At 35.9% G+C, this 26,563-nt stretch overlaps 1 protein-coding gene across 5 annotated transcripts in view; it reads right to left on the bottom strand.

The window, feature by feature from the left end:
• Positions 1–26,563, bottom strand: part of Znf385b (zinc finger protein 385B) — a 414,848-nt gene that overhangs the window by 92,755 nt on the left and 295,530 nt on the right. For all 5 annotated transcript variants that reach the window (XM_090342530.1, XM_090342533.1, XM_090342531.1 and 2 more), the window contains one exon: positions 1,039–1,181. In XM_090342530.1, coding sequence (XP_090198656.1) covers positions 1,039–1,181 — 143 coding nt within the window. The remainder of the gene's footprint in view (positions 1–1,038; positions 1,182–26,563) is intronic.

Raw genomic sequence — 26,563 nt, 5'->3', positions numbered from 1 at the left:
GAAGGTAAGTTTGCAAAGGAAAACATTTGGCAGTCCTTCAGATGCACAATTATTTGGTGAGATTGGTAATACAATCCTTTCATTGTGACCACCACAACACTTACGATATTGTCTAATTTGTGGGGACCATAATGCTCCAAAACTGAATGCATGTGTCAGGGGAAGGGACATCATTCATTCAATCTCCTGAATTCTTTACCCTCCCACCTGTAATTTTAGAACCTGTGCATAAACTGATCTTATGTTGAATGATATTGTGGAAAGATGCCCTGCCACTAGTTTTTCTTTTTTTCATATACTTTTATTGTAATTAATAGAAGGGTTATATTATATTCACCAGATAGAAGGTGCATTACTTCACAAACATTGCCACCCTTCTCATGTTTTGGCCCCTCATCTTGTTGCCATGCCATCTGCAAATGCATTTTATCCATATGGAAGATCAGTTCCCTGAATGAAGAATAGTGGTAATTATGAGTAATTCACTGATTTTTATATATTAGTTTGAAAGAGAAGGTATGAATATTGTGCAGATAGCCAAGATAGGTTTAAGAAGAGTATTTTCCTGTTTGCTAAGAGTTAGTGTCATGTAACCCACAAATTCCCCCCCCCCAAAATTCTGCTCCTGTAAAATTCATACCTTATCTAAAATATCTCTCAAATAAAAAGGTGCCCAGGGAGATAAAGCCTTTAGTCATTTTTTTCTTTCTTTCCAATACTGGGGGAGGAGGAGAAATCAATGTGGCTTGGTATCTCTAAATTGTGTTCTCAAATAAGTATGAGCAGCATCTCAGAAATAATAGAGGTTTTAAAGCCATGAAAAAGTCTATCAAAGTGGCACAATGGAACAGGTGAAATATTATCTGTAAAGTAAATATGCTGTAGTTTAGACTTACTCCTACGGGTGAGACAGCATATTCCACAGCACAGTTGAGCAACAGAAGCAATATGTGGTCTTAAATGACATCTATGGCTTATTTACAAATGCAATGAAAGAACCTGAGGAGGTATAAAGAAAATTCAAATATGTTTACTCACTGTGTTAAAATTTGGGAAGAGTCCAACAGCAGAGCTACTGTCCACTGGGAAAGACATAAATGGTTTGATGTCCAGCGAAGGCTGCATCATCAGGGTAGGTGTGCGCACGAGAGCAGGAAGGGTAGAGGTATGGCATGTGCTGCCTGCCAAGAACAAACAGAAATGACTTCAGTCTCATGCTCACACCTTTCTCCTCACAACTATTGTGGGATAACAAGACCATGAGCTGCAACCTGCAAACAAGAGTTACACTGAATGTTAGAATGGCCAGAATCAAGAAAACTACTAACAACAGATGCTTGAGGGGATGTGGCCAGGAGGGATCACTACTACACTGTTGGTGGGAGTGCAAACTCTTTCAACCACTATGGAAACAGTTTGGCAGTTCCTCAAAAGACTAAACATAGAACTCCCCTATGACCCAGCAATTCCACTCCTTGGCATTTACCCAATTGTCCAGAAACAAGGACATAGTAAATCCACTAGCATAATGATGTTCATTGCAGCACTATTTACCATAGCAAATATTTGGAACCAACCCAGATGTCCCTCAGTTGATGAGTGGATCAACAAGATGTGGTTTTTGTACACAATGGAATTCTATGCTGCTGTCAGAAAGAATAACATCGCCACATTTGTTAGGAAATGGAAAGACTTAGAAAAAATCATATTAAGTGAAGTAAGCCAGACTCAAAGGAACATAGGCTCAATGGTTTCCCTCATTTGTCATAATCAGTAGAAACCTTGGGCTCTACTAGCAGAGATTTGCAATAGAGCAAAACCTAGATACATAAGGCCATACAGTATAATGCTAAGTGAAAGGACGTCTAGGATATAGAAACAAAAGCCACATAATGAGTGATTGTTGTCCTTAATGTGCTATGTTATCTCTCATCTCTTTTGCTGTCCCTTGGTTATCTCATATTGTTACAGTATCTCACTTTGTTATCTGATATATTGGATATATTTATATTTGGTTATTTGAAATTGGATAGGGAAGGGGGGAAAACAAGATGAGGGGTGGGGGTGGGCGGAGGGAAATGGGGACCAAGACATGAGAAAGGGTATCAATGTATGTGAAGTAATGTACCTTCTATCTGGTGAATATAATGTAACCCTTCTATTATTTACAATAAAAATATATGAAAAAAAAGAAAGCAATGAACAAAAAGAGTTACACTGAATGTCAGCAAGTAGCATAGGCAAGGGAGTCATAAATACAGTTCAAGGGCCTGTGAGTAGTAACTATGGTTAAGAAGAATCCTTCTCACTAAGGCAGTGACATAGATCCTTTCCCTGAACAAGAGCCAGAGCGTTGTTCAGTCTCACCAAAAATACAGACTCTGCTGGCAGGAATGTCCTGGTATGCAAGCCTTTGGCTTCTGACTAGTCAAAATGCAGGCGAGAAGAGATGCTTCCTGAAGCCAGGTGCTTTTCACTTAAGCAGGCATGCTTAAGAAAAATCAGTGCCAATTACAGGCTGTTTACAAAAGAAAGAAAACTTAGATACTTATAGTTACTGGTCATGCCAACGAAAAGTTTTGACTCAGTTAATTTATAAAACTTAATTGAAAGGTGTACTTTGAGGAAAAAAGGCAGTCTAGACATTGGGTAGAGGATCTAAAGGGATCCTCTATGGGCTGGCTACAGAGAATGTCTTAGAGGGTAGGAAACAGCTGGAACAGAAAGTCATAGTCTTTTATTTCTAGTGCATTTGTAATCATCTTCCACAATCCCACTGAATAGTACATCTTCAAATATCTGGTTGATACAGAAGGCTCTCTGAGACAGTCTCTGGTGCTTTCAAAAAACAAAAACAAAAACAAAAAACACATGACAGCTTTATTGAGATATTGTCCACATAAATTGTGCGTAACCAACAGTTTTTAGTTTATTCTCTGATTTGTGCAATCATCGTCAAAATCAATTTTAGAACATTTTTATGGTTTCTAAATAATACCTGGTACTTATTAGCAGTTAAACCTCATTTCCTTCCAACATCCTAGTTCTTGCCAAACACTAATGTACTTTTTGTCTCAATCGATTACCCATTCTGTTCATTTCATTCAATAAACTAACACTATCTGGGGTATTTTGTGACTGCCTTTTTTGGTTTCACATTTTCAAAGTTGTGTATGGCAAGCATTGGAATTCTATGTCTTTTCAAAGCTGAACAATATTCCATAATATGAATGGCCTATAGTTCACATATTCAATTATCAGTACATGGGTGTTTAGATTCTTGTCATTCTTTTGGCTATAAGGAATAATGGAATGACAGAACACTCCAGTACAAGTGGACATGTGGGCATGTTTTCAAGTCTCTCAGCTATATACCTAGAGTGGAATTAGGGCAATGGTTACCATTGATTACCATATGATCCATGTTCTGAGGAAGCGCCAGACTGTTTTCTTATGAGGACTGAACCCCTTCCCGAAGGCAGTGTATGAGGGTTCCATTTTCGCCTGTCCTGGCTATATAAGATCACACTAAAACAATTATATGCTTATCATCCCTTACTGGTTTCAAGGAGAAATAAGAAAATGCTTCAACTATTAAAATTTCCACTAACCTGGTACACAGAGTCTCAGAATCATTAACATTTCTATTTCGATAATACTTTTTTCGGTAATGAATTTCCTCAATAAACCCTGCATTATATTTTAAATCTTTGCAGGACATCAGTGGCAATAGTGTTTAATGGACTGTCATATCTCATTTACATTAATTCTAAAAAATAGCAAGCAAAAAGGGTGCCTGCAGCACTTATTCTAATAGTGGTTCTTCAGGTTAAATCTATCCATTAGGAAATACAGAGTAAGAGAAATCATCCAAAGGGAGAGTCATCTAAAACTAGAGAAGAAAACAAAATGTTGTTTTTCCAATTCCAAGTAAAAACTATGTCAGACTTGGATGTACTTAACTATCCTGCTCTTAATTTCACACTTCTCTTCTAATTAGAAACCATTATACCCATTTCCGAATTCTGTGTTGGCAAATACAAGAGGATGGCTTGTACTAACACATTGAAGGATTCAATACCACGTATGAAAACACTTTAAAAACTGCTTTAAAATCTTTGCTAAATTAAAAATTAAATTCTTCTTATAGTAGATCAGTAGTTTTTATGATTTACCATTATTATAATGATAAAAAATCTAAAATACCAAAGGCAAGTATATAGAATCAATCTATCTAAACTGGCAGATGAACAAATCTATAATTGGTTATCCACTGCAGTTCTCCCAGAGGATAGCAAAGTTCCTTCACTAAGCCTACAATGGAGGTTCTGATTATACTATGTAATACATGGCCCCTGAGGGCCCAGTGAGATTCATTTTGTACTAACAACCTCAAATCAAAAAAATGCAATAGGGAACTTGACAACAGATTGCTCCATCCACAAAGGTCAGAATGAACAATGATCCCCCTTACACAATCAAATCTCTATGCTAATAAAGATAGAGAGAACAGAACTACTTAGCAGCCTCCAGGAATTAGCATAAAAAAACTTAGCAGCTGTTTACCATTCATTAGCATTTTAATGACAGACAATTTGCGATGTTAAACACAGATTGCTTTAAAGTACTAGGGGATCTTCTGAATAAAAACTAGGCTTTTATCAATTCCTTCTCCTCAGTCTTGTTTTCACTTTTAAATCCAACTTTAAAATACTACTTCACCAAGAGAGAAGGCTTCAAAGGGAGACTTTGCAAATGGAAATAACTGGGGACACAATGTGTTGTTTTTTTTTTTCTTTCTGCACAGGTTATTTCCTGCTTAGATGCTCTGTCACCTTATTCCAGATTTTGCTGCTGGCACTGCTGCTGGGAAGCTTTTCTCCTCCCCTCTGGGTGTCCAAAAAATTAGTTAGAGTTACAAACAGAAATTTGGCCAAAAGGCATTTCACCCTGCAAGGAAATACATAATGTCTCTCAAAGCCAAATGATTTGTCGAGAGAATAAAGTTGAAAATATAATAAACCAACATTCCAATGCAAAATTTCAACCTTTATGTTTCTGTTCTTATTGGATAAAACTAACCTTGACTTTTATAGAATTATTTGGTAGTGTTATGTAAGTACTTCTTACACACTGCACTGTTCAAAGAACAGGATGAATGAAGTCTGGTATATATCACAATATATCACCTTACTGTGTTATAATGCTTCTCATTTATATATTTTTGGAAGTGCTGGGGTTTGGGCCTCATGTTTGCTTAGATCCTCTACCACTGAGCCATAACTCAAGCCTTTGTTTGGCACTTAATATCTGAATCTTTCTGCTTGGATCATAACCTTCCTACTTTATGCTTCACCCAGTAGCTGGGATGACAGGTATGCCCAACTTGGCCAGCTAATGCGGTGTCTCAGGTATGCCTCCCCTTGCTTGAAACTCTTCTGATCTTAGTATCCAATGCAGCTGAGATGATAGACCTGTGCCACTGCACCCATCTACTGGTATTAAACATGTCCTTGTTCACAGAAGTCTTATGAAAACTGGCTTCAAATTTTGTCCACTCAATCTCAGTCTCCTGAGTAGCTACAAATATGGACACAGACCACCTCACTCAGCGATAAAGCTTTAGATGTCACTTTACTGTAACATTTATCCAAATCCCTTTACCAATACTAAGTGCAGTCATAACACCCCACACACATTTAAGTGCATAGAAGAATGCATAATCCGTAGATCTGTCCCAACTGTGATCATGGAAACTTTGTCTATCTATGAGAATGTAATTAGCCCTCTCCCATAAATTAACCCTTTCCTATAAACCAACTTTGCTTCCTTCCCTTCCTCCTGCCTTACCTTCTAAGCCCTGCCCTGCCTTACCCCACCCTGTCCCACTTTGCCTAGCCTAGCCCCTTCCCCTCTCTCCTCCTCTTCTTTTCTATTTACCAGGACATATTTTAAAGTAGAGAGAAATAAAAAAAGAGAGAACAGTATTGCTTGCTCTCCATGAAGGAAATCAAATTAAAGACTCCTATAAATTTCTTTTTGATGCTGGACCAAAGGAAAGTTTCTTCTTAGCACTCTGATGGCTCCCCTAAATGAAGCAACAGGAGGTGAACAGGACAATAAGTATATATGTTTAGCATGTGTAGGTTAAGGAGCCATATCAAACATGAAACAAAAAAAAAGGTCAAATGGTTAAAGTGTAAATGCACTCTTCACAGAAAATAGAAAAAAATGAGTTCATGGCGTGGTCACATTTATAGGGATGGTAAATGATTAAAAAATGAAATTGAATATCCAAACAATGGACAGACAGTGGCTTAGGACAATGACAGTCCTCTCAGCTCTGGGAAAGCAGCAAATAACTAAAAGTTAAGGGGCTGAGCTTCACTGTCAATAAAGGTTGTCATAGTGTGCGAATGTCTCCTCAGCACTCTCTTGGAGATGCCTTCAGAATAGGTGTCAAGTTGGAGTGGTGTCAAGTTTTTCTATCCCTTCTCTTTCCTGATGGTTAGTCTTGTGGTTGCTGGATGAGGTTTCTAGGAAGAGAATTTAAGACAATTATTTTGGACAAAATTTCTTTAGATAGGGAATTTCAAATGGATGCTTGTGCTCTACAGTGAGGCAAGAGAGTCAAGGTAAGAGATTTTAACTCTAAGTCAAGCTTTAAGGTCTTCCAACTTCTTTTCATTCACAGTGCTCAGTGTGTATTTTAAAGCATCAGACTTTGGGGTATGGTTTTCTCAGGTCCAGCAAAATGTAAGATATATCTATCCTAGGAACATGTGAAAGGCTCAGTACTGTGAGCATTACAAATAATCTGCCAACTGCCAACTGTCTCTGTGACAAAATAGGTAACTTATCATGTCAATGGAATTTGTCATAATCTATCACAACACAACCTTATTTGGGGTCCTAATGACACCTGGAATTATTGCTTTAGTCTTTGATGTTTGAAATATGATCCTGAAGATCATTTTAAGGTTATAATTGCAAGGCTTTTTGGTGTCTCTTCCTTAGGTAGCATAACCTAAACAATAAAATCTATTTCTCTTAGAAAGGAGAGTACACCAGAGCCAGAAAACCTGCACGACAGTCTTAAATCTGATGTCTTAAATCTGATCTTACAGTAGTTTCTTCGTATGCCTTTATTATGTATGTCTCTGAGTACTAAAATGAAAGCCTAAGATATCATAAAAATTAATTAGGAAGGACAACATCAATTATGTACTCCCAATGATTTATTTAAAGAAATTAAAATGAGAAGCATTTCAATTTTCTTTCATTGCTTTCCTAGTTTTGTTGCCCTTAGCAGGGACAATTAAAAATCCAGCATCGCTTACATTTTCCTTCTCCCATCAATCTGCTATATAAGAAAAATAATTCACTAGGGGCTAGGAGCATAGCCTTACAGTGCTTGTCCGGCATGCACTGAGCCCTGGGTTTCATTCCTTGGTACCATATACACAGAAAAAAGCTGGAAGTGATGCTGTGGTTCAAGTGGTAGACTGCTAGCCTTGAAAAAGCCCGGAGACAGTGCCTAGGCCCTGAGTTCAAGCCCCAGGACTGGCAATAAAAAAAAAAAAGAAAGCAAAAGAAAAAGAATTCACTAAAGACCATGAAGTGAGATTACCAGGAGAGGATATTGGTAGCAGGGTTAAATATGGTTGAAGTAGGTTATATATACATATGGAAAGAACATAAGGAAATTCACAAGAGTAGAAAGAGGAAAAGGGAGCAAATATGGTTAATTACATTCAATGCACATTAAGTTACTACATAACTTGAGGGTAGGAATGAGGTGGAGAAAGAAGAGGAAGAATGGCTTATCACTATACTCCTGACATGCAACTGAAACCCCTCTGTATAAGCACTTGATGATGTTTTCAAAAAAGGCCATAAAAGATTGAAAAAAGAGAGAGGAGAGGTATAAGAATGACTAATAGAAAGGTGAATCAAAGTACATCATATGTATGGATGGAAATACAATTATGAAATTCATTTGTATAATTAATTTCTACTAATATCAATAAGAAACAAACAAAATAGTATCTAGGTATAGTGTTGCATGTTCATAGTGTCTGCTATTTGGGATGTGCAGATAAAGAGGGCAGTTTAAAGACAGATAAGTTATTGAAAGAACTTACCTGAAAATGCAAGCAAAATGATTTGGGGTGTGGTTCAAGGGCAGAGTATTAGTGCATGTGTTCAGACTTCATTATCACTGAAGAACAGGAGGAGGTGAAAGAGGAGGAGAAAGAGGAGGGGGAGGGGGAGGGGAAGGAGGAGGAGGGAGGGAGGGAGGAAAGGAGGGAGGGAGGGAGGGAGGAACAAGATTCTGCCATCACAGCAAGGGTGTGGGAGACATGACCAAGGCTGTAGGTTTGATCCTGAGAACAGCAAGGGCTTTGGAGGAGAGGTGGAATAAAGAGCTTTGTCTGTTATCCAGTACACTTAGTAATGCTGGCTTCAACATCATTTAAAATATTTTCTATAAGATATCTCAGAGCTTTTAATTATCTAAAAGACTGTGAGCACCTAGGCACATGTAATTTATTTTTTCTTTTAAAAAATGTTTGTATTATCTTTAAGTTGTTGTACAAACAAATTGTCATACAACTAAGCAGTTTACAAATACACTGCATCTTGAATAATGAACCCACTCTCCTTCCCTCACTCTTCTTGAATTTGTAGGATATACATTGAAATTTCTACTCCATTCTTCTACTTCTCTTCATTCCTCTACCACTCCTCTCCTTGACTCAATCTCACCCCTTTTAGTTACTCATTTCCTGCTGTTCATTGCACTAGAATTTTGTACTTACACTACATTCCCCTTTACACTATCTTATTTCAATTAATACATTTATGCACACTTGCATACCATCCAATGTACTTATTTACATATTTATCAACAAATTATAGTTTTCACATATGAGAAAAAACATGCAAACTCTATTCTTCCTTAAATATTCTGAGCATAGATTTAAGCACTATCCTCTACTTCAAGCTTCTGGGATAGTTTTGTGGCATTCTCTTCAGGCAATGATGTTCTTCCTATAAAGACAGCTCTAACTCAGGAGACTAAGAACTGATGATCATGGAGTCCAACTTTCTTGTATGTCCTTGGAAAGGTGATTTTCCATCTTTTTCTCTATTTTTTTTTCTCTGCCATAACTGAGATCTTTCTATGCAAAGTGCTGCACCGTGCCCCTGACACACAGCTTGTGTTACAGATAAGCTTCAGTTTCGGTGGTTACTAAGTACTACTGCTCTCATACTATGTATCAAGAAAAGTATAAGTACTTACAAGATGAATAGTAATATTTATCATCAGAGTAAGGCCAGGTTGGGAGTTACATGCTACTGACAAAATGTTCAACACAATATTAGGTTTCAAGAAAGAATTTGTATCTGGTTAGAAGACAGGTTCATCAACGTTTTTCTAGATGAGGTATCTCATAAGATAAACTTGAGGAGAACAGTTGTGAGTAAGTTTAAAACACCGAAAAATAAAATACTCCTAAGTCTAAAAACTTCAAGGTATCCTTATGATTTCTAGATTACAAAGAAAAATAATAAAGAGAAAAGGTAGATTTTTGAGACCCTAAAGTGAGCAGATTTCTTCAGCATGCCAAGTTTCTAATCATGAAAGAAAACACAGATGAATGCATTCTACTAAGAATAAGAATTTAGGAATGATATCATTTAAAAGGGAATGAAAAACTAATCCACACAAATGGTAGTATCTGCATGAATATATGCTTATATAAAGACATGTAAATATAAAGCATATGTATATATTATAAATTTAATTCCTCTGTCTATAGAATAAAGAAATCTGAAAATCTGTAACAAAGGGAAGGTAGAAAAACAGGCAAAAGACTAGAATGGGTACTTTATAAAGTATATATAAATATCCAATAAAGGTGCAAAATTTCTTTAGACAGTAAGGATATGAACATCACAACTACAAGGAGATGTCACTATATGCCCCAAATATCTAAAATAAATCTAGATTACCAAGTGATGGAAAGGATATGGAACAACCACACTTGTATATTGAAGTAAAGTTCCTTTGAAAAACTAGTTGGTAATGACTACTTAAACTAGATGCATACATACCCCAAGGCTCAGCAATTCTGAGCCTTAAATATTTACCTAACAGAACTGGTCAGTCCCACATAGGAACCACAGTAATAATAGTCCCAAAGTGGAAATTTGTCACTTAAACCATCAGAAGTAAAAAGAATAAATAATATTGTATGCTTATACAATAAAACATTCCCACAATGAACTATGGCAATGAGAACAAGTACTATAAAATTATATGTAACAATGAATAATCCAGGTAAATGTAATGCTGAAGAAAAAAAAGAAAGTAAAGGAGTAGATGATATATAATGTAATTCCTACAAAATTACACAAACTAATTTCTCCCATTTGACTAGTGGCTTCTTTTGGAAAGGGAAAGGATGCTAGATATGTTCTATTCTTGATCTGGGGGCAGCTCACACAGGTATGTTATGTTTGCACATATTCATTCAAAATGTGGCACAGAATACCTCCCGTATTCTATACACTAACATTTTTTTTACTAAATGTTAAGTTTACTAAATGTTTAACAAATACAGGTAAAATGCCCAACAAAAAAGAAAAGCATGAAATGTTGTCATGTTATGCTTTGTATGATGTCTTTGAGTTCCTTTTCCCACTGCCAGTCTGATTTTTCTGAAAATGATTTATAACCAAACCAAAATTCCCAATAATACCCTGGCTGTTTTTCTGAATAGAGAAGTGGATAGAGGAGACTAACCCAATGATGCCAAAGAGAAAAATGTGTTCCTAACACTTAGAATCTATGAAATTGTAATCATCTCATCAGTTTCCCTTTAGGCAGCTCAGGGTCCCCTCCAAAGAACTCCCACAGCATCCACTTTGCAGCAGACTGGCAGAATGCTGCATTTAAAGAGTGAGCACCCTTCTGAGGTTTATAAGTAATATTGAAATGTTGTATCAGAACACAGCAACAAAGCCACATCATGATAGATTGTAAGCCACAATGTCCTTTAGGTTCAATAGAAATCCACAGCATTTACACAAAATGATGAATTCTTCACTAGGATGGCTTTTCACAGGCTATGACAATAGAAACACACAGCCAAGAGGTGATTCATTTGTACTAAGGATCTTGCACTTATACTGAATTCTTATATTTAAATGTTGAAAAACATGGATGCAACTTATATACTATGTACTAACAACTATAATTTAAACACAGGACATACTTTGGTAACTGTAATCTTTATTAAAAAGCAGCATTGAAAATGACTGAAGTGAATTTAGATGATTAAAAACAAATTTTAAATATTTCTGCTTTATGTTGTTTCCTCAACTTGTGACATAAAATTATTAAGCATGACCATGAACCATATGGAACACAAAAGAGTTTAATAGAATTCTAATAGATGCTTTCTCAGGATCTTCAAATGAGTCTTAATACACTTGACTTATCCAAAAGGAATGTCATGTGCTAGCTCCCAAATTACTGCCTTTAGAGAAGCCAGAATTATCTCCAGACAGGGATTTACTAAAATTGTCTGAGGTCAAGAATGGATAGGGAGGTCACAGGAACTTGACAGAACTCTCTGGCCAAAGAACTCTGGGAGAGAGTCCTGAGCTACATTTTCCGAGTGACTCTTGACAGTGGCATCAAGCTCCTCCCTCAGTGAAGCCTTTCTGTGACAAAGTGATGAGCAAGTACGTGCTCTCTTCTAACCAACAGAAACAGAAAGTATTGACTTGTTTTTGTAAATCTTCCTAATATATTTACTCAGGCAAAGCAATAGCTGTATTTCTCAAGTCATTGACTATACCTAGAGACATACAGTAATTAAATTTTATAGCTAAATAAACACAATTTAGGAATCTATCTTCTATTTTATATAGGTGAAATAAGATTTTATGTCATCTAGGTACAAGACTCGTGGTAGAAACAAACCTAAGCCTATTGCCCAGAGACACTGTTCAAACATTTATGTTGGTATTATCCAGGTTGTGTAAAAATCATTAAATTCTCATGTCCTTCTTTGGAAAATTAAGCAGATAAGTGTTTTAAATTTTGACTGAACTTTAAAAGGAAAATTCATTTTTAGTGAGATTTAATTTTTTGTATATATAAATAATAGAAGAAATTCAATGAAAAAAAAGCCAATGTAGCTAAAAGCAAACATTTCTTTCAGGTTTCAAGAACAGAAGACAATTGACTGCCAACACCTCATTTAAAACAATACTTTCAATATTCCCAATAGTTAAAAAGAAATACACCCAAGTCCATTATAACTATGCTTTTAACCATACTGCTTAGAGCACATAACTAATTCAAATAGACTCATGGTAGGAGGCACATTCACACTTGCACTGGGCATTTTATAATAAAGCACTATCAGAACTGCACTAAACAATCCCATCTGAAAAGACAATTTCTAAGCAATGGTGACTTACCTTCTACTAGGGAGATCAAAACAATAAAACCTGGTTAGGCTGCTAGCTGTCTTTAGCCTGTCCTCATACAAAAGACCAGCTGGAATGGGACTTAATAGTGCAACTCTGGGCTCTAGGCTCAGAGTGGCTGTTTCTGGACACAGAATGATTTATACTCTAACATTAGATAATTTCTGTTCATGTGTTGAATGCTTAAGTTATGTACATGTAAGAACTAAAAGGGGGAAATTGTGTACATAAATTATTCTTTAAAAATTACCCTTTAAAAAAGGTTGACTCTGTAACAATATGAGATAACCAAGGGACAGCAAAAGAGATGATCTCACTTTGTTATCTGATGTATTGGATATATTTGTATTTAGTTATTTGAAATTGGATAGGGAAGGGGGAAAACAAGATGGGGGAAATGGGGACCAAGACATGAGAAAGGGTATCAATGTATGTGAGTTAATACACCTTCTATCTGGCGAATTACAATAAAAATATATGAAAAAAAGGTTGACTCTTCCCCCACTTAGGCAAGTTCAATTGAAAAAGACACAGTTAATATTTGCTTTGCTAGTGCCCTCTATTCCCATCTTTGGTTAATTAAACATTAACCAAAACTTCAAAAGCTGTTGCTCATGTGGGAGAATAAATAGAAGCAGTAAAAAGCACAGCTGCAACTCTATCTGTATATTGACCTCTGTTCACCATAACTATAATAAACTATAATGTTCAGGAAAAAAGTCTAGTAGACTGACTTGCAACCATAACAATCATCACAGAAGAGGCTAAGAAGCATTTTTCTTCTAGGTTAAGAGATAGCTCCCACCCAGTAGCCAGAAATGCTGTGTAAACAGCAGGGAAACCATCATTCCTCTTCATGAAACTTTGGTATGAATTGCCTATTCTGGGGGAGTACAGCTTGTAACGAGTTTATGCGGGGACTAAGATGGGCCACAGGATGATGGAGCGTTTGGATGACTGTGTTTGCCTTAGTTTTAAAGTGGACTAGAATTAGCAACTAGTCTGCATTTGTAATTTATTCTTAAGGATTCCTAGATATTTTCTCCATTCTTTTGTCTATTCCTTGCATGGCAGAAGTAGTGCAAAGCATTCTGAATAGGAACAACTCAGATCACCTAACAACTTCAAACACAGGAGATGGATAATTGGGAGACAATGTGTTCTCACCCTTACCCTGAGCAACACAGAATGTCTGTAACCTGTGGATCCTTATGCTCTAAAGGGACTTAAGTGGAAACCTATCAGACTAGACCAATGCCTGGCTTTGCTTCTTGAAACTGTGCCATTATGTTGATATCCTAGAAACCTATTCTACTGTTTCAATCATCTGGGGCATTACAGATAGGCAAAACATAACAGATAAAGCCCTGAAATAATTTTCTGCATTAGAAGTGTTTCATCATAAAAGGATTGCCCCAGCCCCAGTTATCCATGTACCATGTTTACTCTTGTACCATTACAATGACTTTGTGCCAGCTTTCATTTATGATGGGATTTATTGTACTATTTTCTTTTTTTTAGGTTTTAACTCTATAATTTTATTGAGTTAGGGGAAAACGATTGAAAATGATTTTTGTTTTTGTTTTTTTAATATTTTTATTGTAATTAATAAAAGAGTTACATGATATTTGCCAGATAGATGGTGCATTAATTCACACACATTGATACCCTTTCACACGTCTTGGTCCCCATTACCTTCTCCCCACCCCCACCCCTTAACTTGTTTTTCCCCCTTCCCTATCCAATTTCAAATAACCAAATACAAATATATCCAATATATCAGGTAACAAAGTGAGATACTGTAACAATATGAGATAACCAAGGGACAGCAAAAGAGATGAGAGATAACATAGTTCATTAAGGACAACAACCATTCATTATATGGCTTTTGTTTCAATATCCTGGAGGTCCTTTCAATTAGCTTCACATTATATGGCCTTATGTATCCAGATTTTGCTCTATTGCAAATCTCTGCTAGTAGAGCCCAAGGTTTCTACAGATTATGATAAATGAGGGAAACCATTGAGCCTAAGTTCCTTTGAGTCTGGCTTACTTCACTTAATATGATTTTTTCTAATTCTTTCCATTTCCTAACAAATGGGTCAATGTCATTTTTTCTGACAGAAGTATAGAATTCCATTGTGTACAAATACCACATCTTGTTGATCCACTCATCAACTGAGGGACATCTAGGTTGGTTCCATATCTTTGCTATGGCGAATAATGCTGCAATGAACATTGTTGTGCTAGTGGATTTAGTATGTTCTTGTTTCTGGATGGTTGGGTAAATGCCAAGTAGTGGAATTGCTGGGTCATAGGGGAGCTCTATGTTTAGTCTTTTGAGGAACTGCCATACTACTTTACATAGTGGTTGAATGAGTTTGCACTCCCACCAACAGTGTAGTAGTGATCCCTCCTGGCCACATCCATCCCCTCCAGCATTTGTTGTTATTAGTTTTCCTGATCCTGGCCATTCTAACTGGAGTGAGGTGGAATCTTAGAGTTGTTTTAATTTGCATTTCTTTTATGACCAGAGATGTTGAGCATTTCTTCATGTGTATATAGTCCATTTTTGTTTCTTCTTCAGAGAAGACTCTCTTTAAGTCTTTGGCCCATTTTTTAATGGGATGGTTGTTACTTTGGAGATTAGTTTTGGAGTGATTCAATTTTTTGAGCTGTTGATATATTTTAGATATGAGGCCTTTGTCCGTTGTATGGTTGGTGAAGATCTTCTCCCACTCTGTAGGCTTCCTAATTAATTTATTAGCTATTTCCTTTGCCATACAAAAGCCCTGCAGTTTAATGCAGTCCCACTTATCCAGCCTTTTTCTGATTTGTTGTGATTCTTGGTCCTTATTAAGAAAGTTTCGACCTGTGCCAAGGAGGCTTAGTGTGTTTCCTATTCCTTCTTGTAAAGTTTTCAGTGTGTCAGCTTTTACCTCGAGGTCTTTGATCCATTTGGAGTTAATTCTAGTGCAGGGTGACAAAGAAGGATCCAACTTTAGTTTTCTGTAGGTGCTTAACCTGTTCTGCCAGCACAACTTGTTGAAGAGGCTGTCTTTCTTCCATTCTATTTTTTTGGCTCCCTTGTCAAAGATTAGTTGGCCATAGGTCTGTGGCTTAATATCTGGGTCCTCAGTTCTATTCCATTGGTCTTCAGGCCTGTTCTTCTGCCAGTACCAAGCTGTTTCAAGCAAGAAGTGACTGGAAGCATATATGTCATTCCCTGAAGTCAAATAACTACCAACCAAGAATACTGTACCCAGCTAAGCTCTCATTCATATCTGAGGGAACAATAAAAACATTCCGTTCCAGGGAAAAGCTGTAACATTATGTAGCAACCAAACCAACATTACAAACAATTCTCAAAGATGTTCTACACATAGAAAACCAACATAAATGCAATACAGAGAAAGAAATGGCACCTAAACACCATACCATCTAAGTACCACAAGAACTGTCAAGACACAAGCCCTAATGAAAACTTTTAAAAATGGAAGGAACTAATAAATATCTCTCAATCCTAACTCTCAATATCAATGGACTTAACTCTCCAATTAAACGCATAGGCTGTCTAGTTGGATCAAAAAGCAAGATCCATCGTTCTGCTGTCTTCAAGAAACACATCTTACCCAAAAAAACAAACGTTTTTTGAAAATGAGAGGTTGGAATAACCTCTATCAAGCTAACGGCCCCCATAAACAGGCTGGAGTTGCCATCCTCATATCAGATAAAATAGACTTCAAACTAAAATTAGTGAGAAAAGACAAAGAAGGTTACTACATACTACTAAAGGGATCTTTCCTCCAGGAAGACATAACGATCCTAAATATCTACACACCCAATCCTGGAGCTCCGAACTTCATCAAGCAAACTTTACTTTCATTGAAACCATACATAGATCGAAATACAGTGATTGTTGGTGACTTTAACACACCACTCTCACCTATGGACAGATCAACAAGGTAAAAACTCAACAGAGAAACCTTAGAATTGAACAACTATATGACCAAGTAGATCTAACAGACATCTGCAGAATATTCCACCCAACAACACAATATACGTTTTTCTCAGCAGCACATGGAACATTTTCCAAAATAGACCACAGCTTACGCCATAAAACAAACCTGGACAGATTCAGAAACACTGAAATTATTCCCTGCACACTCTCAGACCACAAAGGCATCAAATTGGAACTGAACACACATCTTCACCAACGAAAACCCTGTAACTCATGGAGACTGAACAACACATTGTTGAATCACCAATGGGTCATCGAAGAGATCAGAACAGAAATCCAACAGTTTATGAAATTTAACAATAAGGAGCACACAAAATACCAGCTCCTTTGGGACATGGCAAAGGCAGTACTCAGAGGAAAATTTATAGCTCTGAGTGCCTATAACAACAAGTTGGAAAAATCGCAAACCAACAAGTTAATGTGTCACCTTAAGCTCCTGGAAAAAGAGCAACAAACTAACCCTAATCCTAGTAGAAGAAAGCAAATTATTAAAATCAAAGCAGAATTAAATGATTTGGAATCCAAAAAAACTACAGAAAGAATCAACAAAACAAGGAGTTGGTTCTTTGAAAGAATTAACAAAATTGACAAACCCTTAGCAAATCTTACCAAAAAAAGAAAAGAGCATATCGAAATAAACAAAATCGCAGACGAAAATGGTAATATCATGACAGAAATGACAAAGATCCAGAGTATCATGAGGGAATACTTCTCAAACCTTTACGCCAACAAATTCGAGAATCTAGAAGAAATGGATGAATTCCTAGCCAATATTAACATACCCACACTGAACCAAGAAGAACTAAGCCAACTCAACAGGCCTATTTCCAGCACTGAAATAGAAATGGCAATTAGAGAACTTCCATCTAAGAAAAGCCCAGGGCCAGATGGATTCACAGCTGAATTCTATAAGGTCTTCAAAGCAGAGCTCACACCAATATTCCTCAAGCTCTTCAACGAAATTGAAAATGAAGGTTCTTTACCAAACTCATTCTATGAAGCCAGTATAACCCGCATCCCCAAACCAGACAGAGATTCATCAAAGAAAGAGAACTATAGACCTATATCTTTGATGAACATCGATGCAAAACTTCTCAACAAAATACTGGCCAACCGTCTACAACAACTTTTCAAAAAAATTATATACTATGATCAAACAGGATTCATCACAGGGAGGCAAAGCTGGTTCAACATACGCAAATCAATTAATATAATTCAACACATCAACAGGAGCAAGGACAAAAATCACATGATTGTCTCAATAGATGCGGAAAAGGCATTTGACAAGATCCAACACCCCTTTATGTTAAAAGCTCTGGAGAAACTAGGAATCCATGGAACATTCCTCAATGTAATGAAGGCTGTGTATGACAAACCCACAGCTTGTATTATACTTAATGGCGAAAAGCTAAAGCCATTCCCTCTAAAATCAGGAACGAGACAAGGATGCCCACTCTCTCCACTCCTCTTTAACATAGTACTAGAATTCCTAGCCAGTGCAATAAGGCAAGAAGCAAGCATAAAGGGGATCCAAGTAGGGAAAGAGGAAATAAAACTCTCCCTCTTTGCAGATGACATGATTCTGTATTTAAAGAATCCTATATAGACTCTACTCCCAAGCTCCTTGAGCTGATTCAAAACTTTGGAAGTGTAGCAGGGTATAAAATTAACCCTCAAAAATCAACTGCCTTCCTTTATACCAACAGTGAGAGGAACGAGGCAATAATCAGGAAAGAAACTCCTTTTGCAATAGCCTCAAAGAAAATAAAGTACCTAGGAATTAGCTTAACTACGAATGTAAAGGACCTTTTTGATGAAGATTTTAAAACCTTGAAAAAGGAAATGAAAGCAGAACTAAGGAAATGGAAAAACCTCCCATGCTCCTTGATTGGAAGAATCAACATCGTGAAAATGACAACCTTGCCAAGGGCTATCTACAAATTCAACGCAATACCCATCAATATCCCAATGTCATTCTTTAAAGAAATAGAAGAGGCAATCCAAAATTTCATATGGAATAATAAAAGACCTTGTATAGCAAAAACACTTCTTAGGAGAAAGAACAGTGCAGGAGGAATTTCAATACCAAACTTTAGACTCTATTACAGAGCTATAATTATAAAAACAGGTCGTACTATTTTCTTAAATCAATAAAATCATCCATTTTAATTTCATAATTTGACTACCATGTACTCACTATACTAAAAATGCTTGTTTTAAAAATATACAAATGTAAGGTGACAACATACTATGATTACAATTTAACATTTCTCTTACTTTACACATTTACTATTACATACCTGTTTACTATTGCATATGTTATAAGAATACCTAAAAAAATCCACTCTCAGAAAATTTCTGCTATACAAACTACATTAATTGTGGTACTCATACAGTAATTTTGAGCTCTAGATTATTCATGTGTAGATCATATAACTATAATTTTGTACACTTTTTGCTCTACATCTCCTTTGGCAACTTCTCTTACTATGATAACCATCTTCGTATTTTGTTTCTATATTACTTTTTAAAAAGGTTTACAGGAGGCTGGGAGTTTGGGCTAGTAGTGGAGTATTTGCCTACCATTGCCAGGTTTGATTCCTTGGTACCACATACATAGAAAAAAGCTGGAAGTGGTGCTGTAGCTCAAGTGGTAGAGCTGTAGCCTTGAGAAAGCTCAAGGACAGTGCTCAAGCCCCAGGACTGGCAAAACAAACAAAGAAAAGATTCCACAGGCAAGTGAAATCATGCAGCATTTTTCTCTCTGTGTCTAGTTTATTTCATATGACATAATATTCAGTTTCATCCATGTTGTTGCAAATGACACCATTTTTTTCATAAAGCTGAGTAATTTTCCTTAATGGAATTTCTTTGGGATTCTACAAATGATTCCTACTTCCAATGAACACCCAAATCCAAAGTTATGTTGATTCTTTAATAAGGTATATCTTTAAAATAAAGAACTTAATCATACCACTCATTATTCTGCTTTTCATTGACAATCTTTATAAGGTAGTAATTAAATTGGAAAATATTTCTTTTGGACATCTGTTCTGACTCTTACTCTTCTATATTTCAACCAGCTTCTAAAGTTCCCTTTACTTTAAAAGACACCTATGGAAAGAAAAAAAATGTAAAAATGGACCTGTTGCTAAGTTTTATTTAAGAAAGCACATTTCCTGTTAAAGGAACTGAAGGAAGAATTCAGATTTCTAAAACTGAATAGATTTTACATAATTCAAACTTAACTTTCTCTCTCCTATAATATCTGCACTTTCTTCTATCCCTCTCTTTTTCTTCCTTTCTCTCTCGCATCTTTTCTTCCCCCATCTCTCCTGTCTCTCTCATGTCAGGTGCACATGTGCGTGTGTGTGTGTATGTGTGTGTGCGTGTATGATAATACTGCCACAGATCTGATAAACACTCAAAAAATTTCCTCCTTTGTCCCAGTTTGCAGCTGTACTGATCAGGAAACATTTAATAAGTTAATCCATATCTCTAGTTGTGTCTCGGGTAGGCACATCTAAGTAGACATATCAGCTACAACATCTAATGATTGCTTTTATATATGCTCCCACAATAATGTGTGCTGTACATGTAATACAGTGAGAATGTAAATTTCAAATTTGATGATGTATTTTACAGAAATTCAGCATCATGTCCTAGGTTACACACATATTCTTCATCACTAGAGAGCACTAGATTTTTTAAAACATATTACACAGGCTTCTAACTTTATTTTTTTCTTTTTAATTTTCAGCATAATATATAGAGGGGTTGCAGTTACATTACTTCCTGAACATTGATACCCCTTCTCAAGTTTTTGTCCCCATTTCCCTCCTATCACCCCCTCCCAATCATCTTATTTTCCCCCTTCCCTTCCTTATTTCAATAAACAAATAAACTAATATCCAACACATCAGATATAATAACCACGTGAGATTCACCATAAGGGGAAAAAGGAGAAAAGAAATAACTGCACATAGTACACTGAGAACAACAATCACAAAGATAAACCTCATTTCCATATCCTACAGCTCATTTTGCATAGTCTCATCCTATTTGATCATATGTACATAGCTTTTGAGCTATTGTGATCCTCTGCTAGGAGAATCCTAGATGTGTACTAATCATTATAAATGAGGAAAACCATGGAACCTATGTTCCTTTTGGTCTGGCTTACTTCATTAACTATGATTTTTTCCAAGTCTTTCCATTTCTTTATGAATAGTGCCATGCCATTCTTTCTGATGGCAGCATCTAATTTGATTTTATGGGTAGTAAATTATCTTCTACACTGTTACATGGGTTACAATTTTTCATGTTTTCCTGATGAAGAAAACCGCTTTAAATCAATAATTCCATGAAGAACAAACATACAAAATGAAACCAATGGTGTATATATAGAATTAGAAAAACATTATTTGCAAATCAGGTTATAGCCCATTGTAATCAATATAGAGAGAAACATTTTCTGCTAAGGAGTCACAAATCACAGTCTCTAGGACTTTGAAAAAATAATGTGCTTTGTGTCTATCCTTTTTTTTTCAAGAGTCCACTAACCTCTCAATATTTACATTAGTAGTTCACCAATGAAACAGACTAAAATAAGTTGATGTTCTTTCAAAATTTTCCAAACTACCTGAAATCCCACTGGAGAATATGAGATAAAAGCATCTTCCTGGTACCAAGAGATTCTAAGCCCTTTTCTAACAGCAGAATTTGTTCAGGTTTACAAATGGCAAATGTAAAAGAAAAAAAAAAGATTTCTTAGATGAGAAAAGCAAAGTGATACCCTCAAAACAGAAATAAGAATTTCACAAGCACTTACAGTGCACATAAGCACAACTGTCCTACGGTGTAGCTGAAAATATTCCCTTTGGAGGAGCTAAGCTTACCTGGTTTCCAGAGAGATTTATGTGCCCAAGGGTGTAAATAAACATGAAACCTTTGAGTTTTGATTTGAATTAGATGGAACACTACAGCCTGAAACGTGCCTACCATAAAAATCATGTGGCAAGGGTGTAAACTATCCATGCCCATCATTTTTATTACAGGCTACCAGCCACTACTCTGTCAATCAAAATGTGGATTCTTGGACATGTACAATCATCAGTTTAAATATACTTTGTGGGAAGAGAAAAGAAAAAAGAGAGAAGGTTCTAATATTCCTAGATTTAACATAAATCTCATTTGTTTTTACCTTGCTGTTATTCGTAGACAAACTTCAAAAGAAAAAAGAAAAGTAACTAACAAAGGCAAAGGAATTATGAGAAGTTAGTCCTCATTGTTTTTATAGTTAGCAAAGATAACAATTTAAGTAGAAATAGGTAGAAGCAAAGTAATCTTGGAGAAGGGAAATACTGAAATTTGTGATCTTTTCCTGTCTTATTTCTGTTACTTCTCTTTTTTCTCTAAAATGGATTTGAAGATTTTATATTTCTGTTACCTATTTCTCAAGAAAGTTCTCTTAGGTCTAAATGCTGATCTGTCAGCGACGCTTACCTTCGCTTTTAAGATTACAATTCCACGTTGACTTCTGCATTCAAGCACTGCACAAGGTATTACGTTGAGAGATAAATAATTCCATCATTTCAACCTGGTGCTCCTGTGAAATGTGGCGCTAAGAAACAGCCAACAGGCCCTGTGTCTGAACAAATCATACGTCCTGTAATTGCTGCTTAGCTCTAATTACTATTGAGGATAATGTTTGCAACTTGATTCCAGGGAGAGGGCAAGCTACCTTCTGACGACACCAAACCAAATATATCCTAAAAGACGGACAAGTTATTTTTCTTCATGTAGTTTCTCTTACTATTTCTCAGGAACTCAGAAACTACTAAGACACTACTGTGCCACAGGAAAAGTAAAGCAAAAAATTAAGAATTCTACTTCGCTGCCAATAAAAGTATCCTCAAAATAGCTAGTTACCATAAAAATTTGTTATTTCCAGTAACACCTAGATTTCAAGGGACTGTTTTTACTTCTCCCTAGGTAATTAAGTAAGTTTCTATTTCAATACTGTTTTTTATTTCAAAGAGGAATCTGTTCGAAAAAGATCTTCTTTGTATCCTGTCAGTATATACCAATTAATATGTATACTATTAAGCTTGAAAAAAATTGCTTCCTTGCTTATGGAGTTTGAGATTTTAAATAAAGATTCAGAACATATAATTAGAAAAGATCAATGCAGATATCAATTTGTTGTTAGTAATATTTATAGGAATATTTATGCATTTCAATTCAAATATCTAATTTTTGTTATACGGAAGAATTAGCATGATAAAATTAGAAATTTTATCAGCTTAGAACTAAAAGGATTCATCATTTTCCCCTAAAGTTGTTCTTTTACTAGTGGTATCTGATCACGTGATAAGGACAGTGTGGCTAAGGTTAGATCACTGTTTTGCTGAAAACCATCGCTATTTGTGAGTTAGCTTAGTGGTAGTTTAACTGAATAAAAGAAACCTGAAATGACTGTCATTTGCAAATGCTAGAAAGTATTTTGTACCTTTGATTGTGCAACTTGGTACATTCGCCAACTACAGTCAACACTTCATTGAAATACATAATTATACCTACCTAAGTTAAGATATCTGGTATATCTTCTTCTGTCAGATTTGCACAATGCCTAAGAGGGACAGATAACTCTAAGTGAATTATTAGATATGAAAATGATAATACATAAAATCAATTTTAATGCTCATCTTTCAATAAATTCAACTAAGTTAGAATAATAACAATATTCCAAGTAGAAACAGTATTGCTATACCTATTTCCCTTAAATAACAAGTGTGTGCTTCTTACATACCATTTAGTTCTTCATAAAGTCATACTTGATCCATTTTTAAATTAAAATTTTATCTATAATAAAGTTCTCATATTTTTTCTTTCATGGAATTGGGCATAATATTCTATTTCTTTTTGCTTACCCTTAGCTCATGCCTGATTTTTGGAGTACTTTCCAGAACATTTCCAGATCTGGCATGTGAACTCCTACACTTTTTTTTTTTTACTGCTTGTATTTTCTTACTTTCATACAATAGTTCACTGAGTTTGGGCCCTAGATCATTTCACCTTCTGGGAATTTCATGATAAACTCTCAGATCCCATTTAAGATGTAGAGAATCACAAACGCTGGGAACTGCATCTTAAAATGTGCTTTGACAAGTTGGTAAATTATGAGAATGTAAACTCTTATTACAGTGTCTAGGACCATAAATTACTTAAACTATCATCACAACTATCCCCAACTCACAAGCAAAGAATCCAATTCCAAAGACTAGTTGAGCATCCAGCACTATCCATAGACTTAACTGAAAACAATTTCCCTATTTATCCTTCATATTTTTTTGGCCAGTCCTGTGGCATGAATTCAGGGCCTGAGCACTATTCTTGGGATTTCTTCAAGGCTAGTGCTCTACCACTTGAGTCACAGCACCACTTCTGGCTTTTTCTATGTATATGGTACCAACAAATTGAGCCCAGGTCTTTGTGCATGCTAGGCAAGCACTCTATCACTAGGCCAAACTCCCTGGTCCCCACTTTATAAAATTTCTAAAACAGAATTCTACCTCAAGGGCAAGGGCCTTCATTTGTTTCTTTCCATTTTTTTCCTTGTCTTTCACCCTTTGGGCAGAGTGTGACACCTGTGTGACAAATGTGCATTGCCAAAAGCGCTCTTGGTTGAGTGTATATCCACAATCTCAGGGTATCACTTTGTTCACGTCATGACTCCCAGGATACTCTTTTCTCTCTTTCAAATTCTTTCCATTTCAAGTATCATTTTAAATGACATTCTGTCTAGTCTTCTAAGGAGACTTCCCTCTTCCCTCAAAAGAAAGTATCTTCTTTTCTATATACTTGCAGTACATGTACTTTACATTTCTAGTAGAGTACTCAATTGTTCATTATTATGTGGATGTTCTTTCCTAAGTTGTTCTAAGCTTGGTTAGGTTACACCAGACTCAATCTACTCCTAGTGCTGTGCTCAAAGGAGATATTCTGTGAACGTCCTGAATAAATGAGGTATCTATACTCTTACTGTAAGAACTGTGCTGCTGCATCCAACCTGTTTAAATTAAAGCTTAATTTTCTATAGATAATTATGATTTTTAAAGAGTACAAAGACTGTCAAAATTACAGAAACAAGTTTAAGAGGACCTTTGGGAAATAGGATGCTTTTTAAAAAAAAGCCTTAGTTGAAAAATAGAAAACATCTCCCATGAAAACAAAGTCATATGTGGTCATCAAAACTAAAGCTTTTTGAAAGCTCTCACAGGCTTCATTAAAACATAGGATGGCTGCTAGAGATGGATTATTATAGCAGCAATGGCACCTCAATACCAATAGCATTATAAGCTTTACAATAAGACCCAGGCTCTTGAGAAGGAGTCAGTATCCTACGAGTGTTTATGAAGATGCCTGTTCATTATTCCTCACAAAGCATCAAACCATAACATTTGCGTATTTTTTATCTTTTCATTTATTTTTTTGTCAGTCCTGGGACTTGAACTAAGGAAACTGTACTTGGACACCTTTGCTCTAGGCTAGTGCTCTGCCACTTGAACCACAGCATCACTTCCAGCATTTTCTGAGTACGTGATACCCAGGAATTGAACTTAGCACTTGTCCCATGCCAGGTGAGCACTCTACCATAAGGCTACAGTCCTGGCCCCCAATTTTTTCTCCCCATATTTTAAGACATACTTGGGGCGTTATAACAAGAAGTCAATTTTCTTGCTTCTTAAATTGTCATTTTATTGCAAATAAGAACTCAATATATTTAATTAATTAATTTATAACTCATAATAAGTGATAAATTTAGACAATGGGCATTTTCCCTAGAGTTTATACATTTCTGAAAATCAGATATTTTTCAATTTCCAAAATTCAGCTTTTTCATTTTCATTTTTGATTTTTAGTTGATTATGTTGTTTGATACTTTAGCTTCAGCTTCTTTTTCTGGATCTTCTTCCCACAAAAACACTTAATTACAAATATTTAATTGACAAACTTTAAATTCATTAGAAGTGTCTGTTATTTTAAAGTAACTTTTAGCTAAGTATATAACCCTTCTTTAATGAAAAAAATTATTGCCTCTCGAATGACTTCAATTATAATTAGGGTCCTTTTTTGCAAATTTTCATAGAGGCAAGCTTATAAGCAAGTTATCTATGAAGAAAACATATTCACTGGCATTTTTCTTCCTCCTTCCCCCTTTTTTGGACTAGACATTATGTTAAACTGAAATGTAAGACTTGTGAATGATACTAGAAAAATCTGTGTGATGACAACCATTGGCAGATAGGACCACCCACTCTAATTGTATGTCTGGAATAGGAACTCCAATAGCAGCCCTACTAGATAAAAGTAGAAAAAAATATATTTGTTTGTATTTCAGATTACTACATATGTTATTTAAAATAAAACTCTGTATGAAGAACGAAGATGTGTGAACAACAAAATAATATATCTAAAGCAGCAATACCGTCACAAAATTTAATAAAAGTTATTAGTGCAAATGTAACACTAGTAGTGGACAGAATATCATCTCCACAAGAGAAGGTCTGGGTTACTGCTGGTGCCATGCATCGGTTGTATTATGAGCTCAACAAACACCTGCTGTACTAAAAGGAGGGACCAAGGTGGTTCTGAAGGCTAGACAATGTTTCACTGTGAGGGCAAGCTTGGTCTTAGTAAATGTTCAGACTTGATCTTTCCCTTAGCTCTTTACCAGATATAGAGTTCTCTGGACTGCCAGATGTTTCCAGTCATACAAAGACTGGAAATCTTACTGCTCTGTTCTTTCACTTCTATGCTAGTCTCAAGCAATGTGGCATTTGCCAAAGGCAAAAGGTCCTTAATATATTTTCCTGAGACCAGTAGGTTGTCCTACAATTGGGCCATCATATTGCAACCAAGTAAATGGCTTAAAAGTACAAAACTGATTGTGCTACTCCAATATAATGCTTTCCACTGCACCTTAAAGGAAATGAGATACCTTTCCATGACCCACAGTTACCACTTGCT

The sequence above is a fragment of the Megascapheus bottae genome, chromosome 12 (genome assembly GCF_031878675.1).
Source record: "Megascapheus bottae isolate mThoBot1 chromosome 12, mThoBot2.hap1, whole genome shotgun sequence".
Taxonomy (NCBI): Eukaryota; Metazoa; Chordata; class Mammalia; order Rodentia; family Geomyidae; genus Megascapheus; species Megascapheus bottae.
The sequence above is the reverse complement of the archived record's forward strand: the minus strand, read 5'-3'. Positions and strand labels throughout refer to the sequence as shown.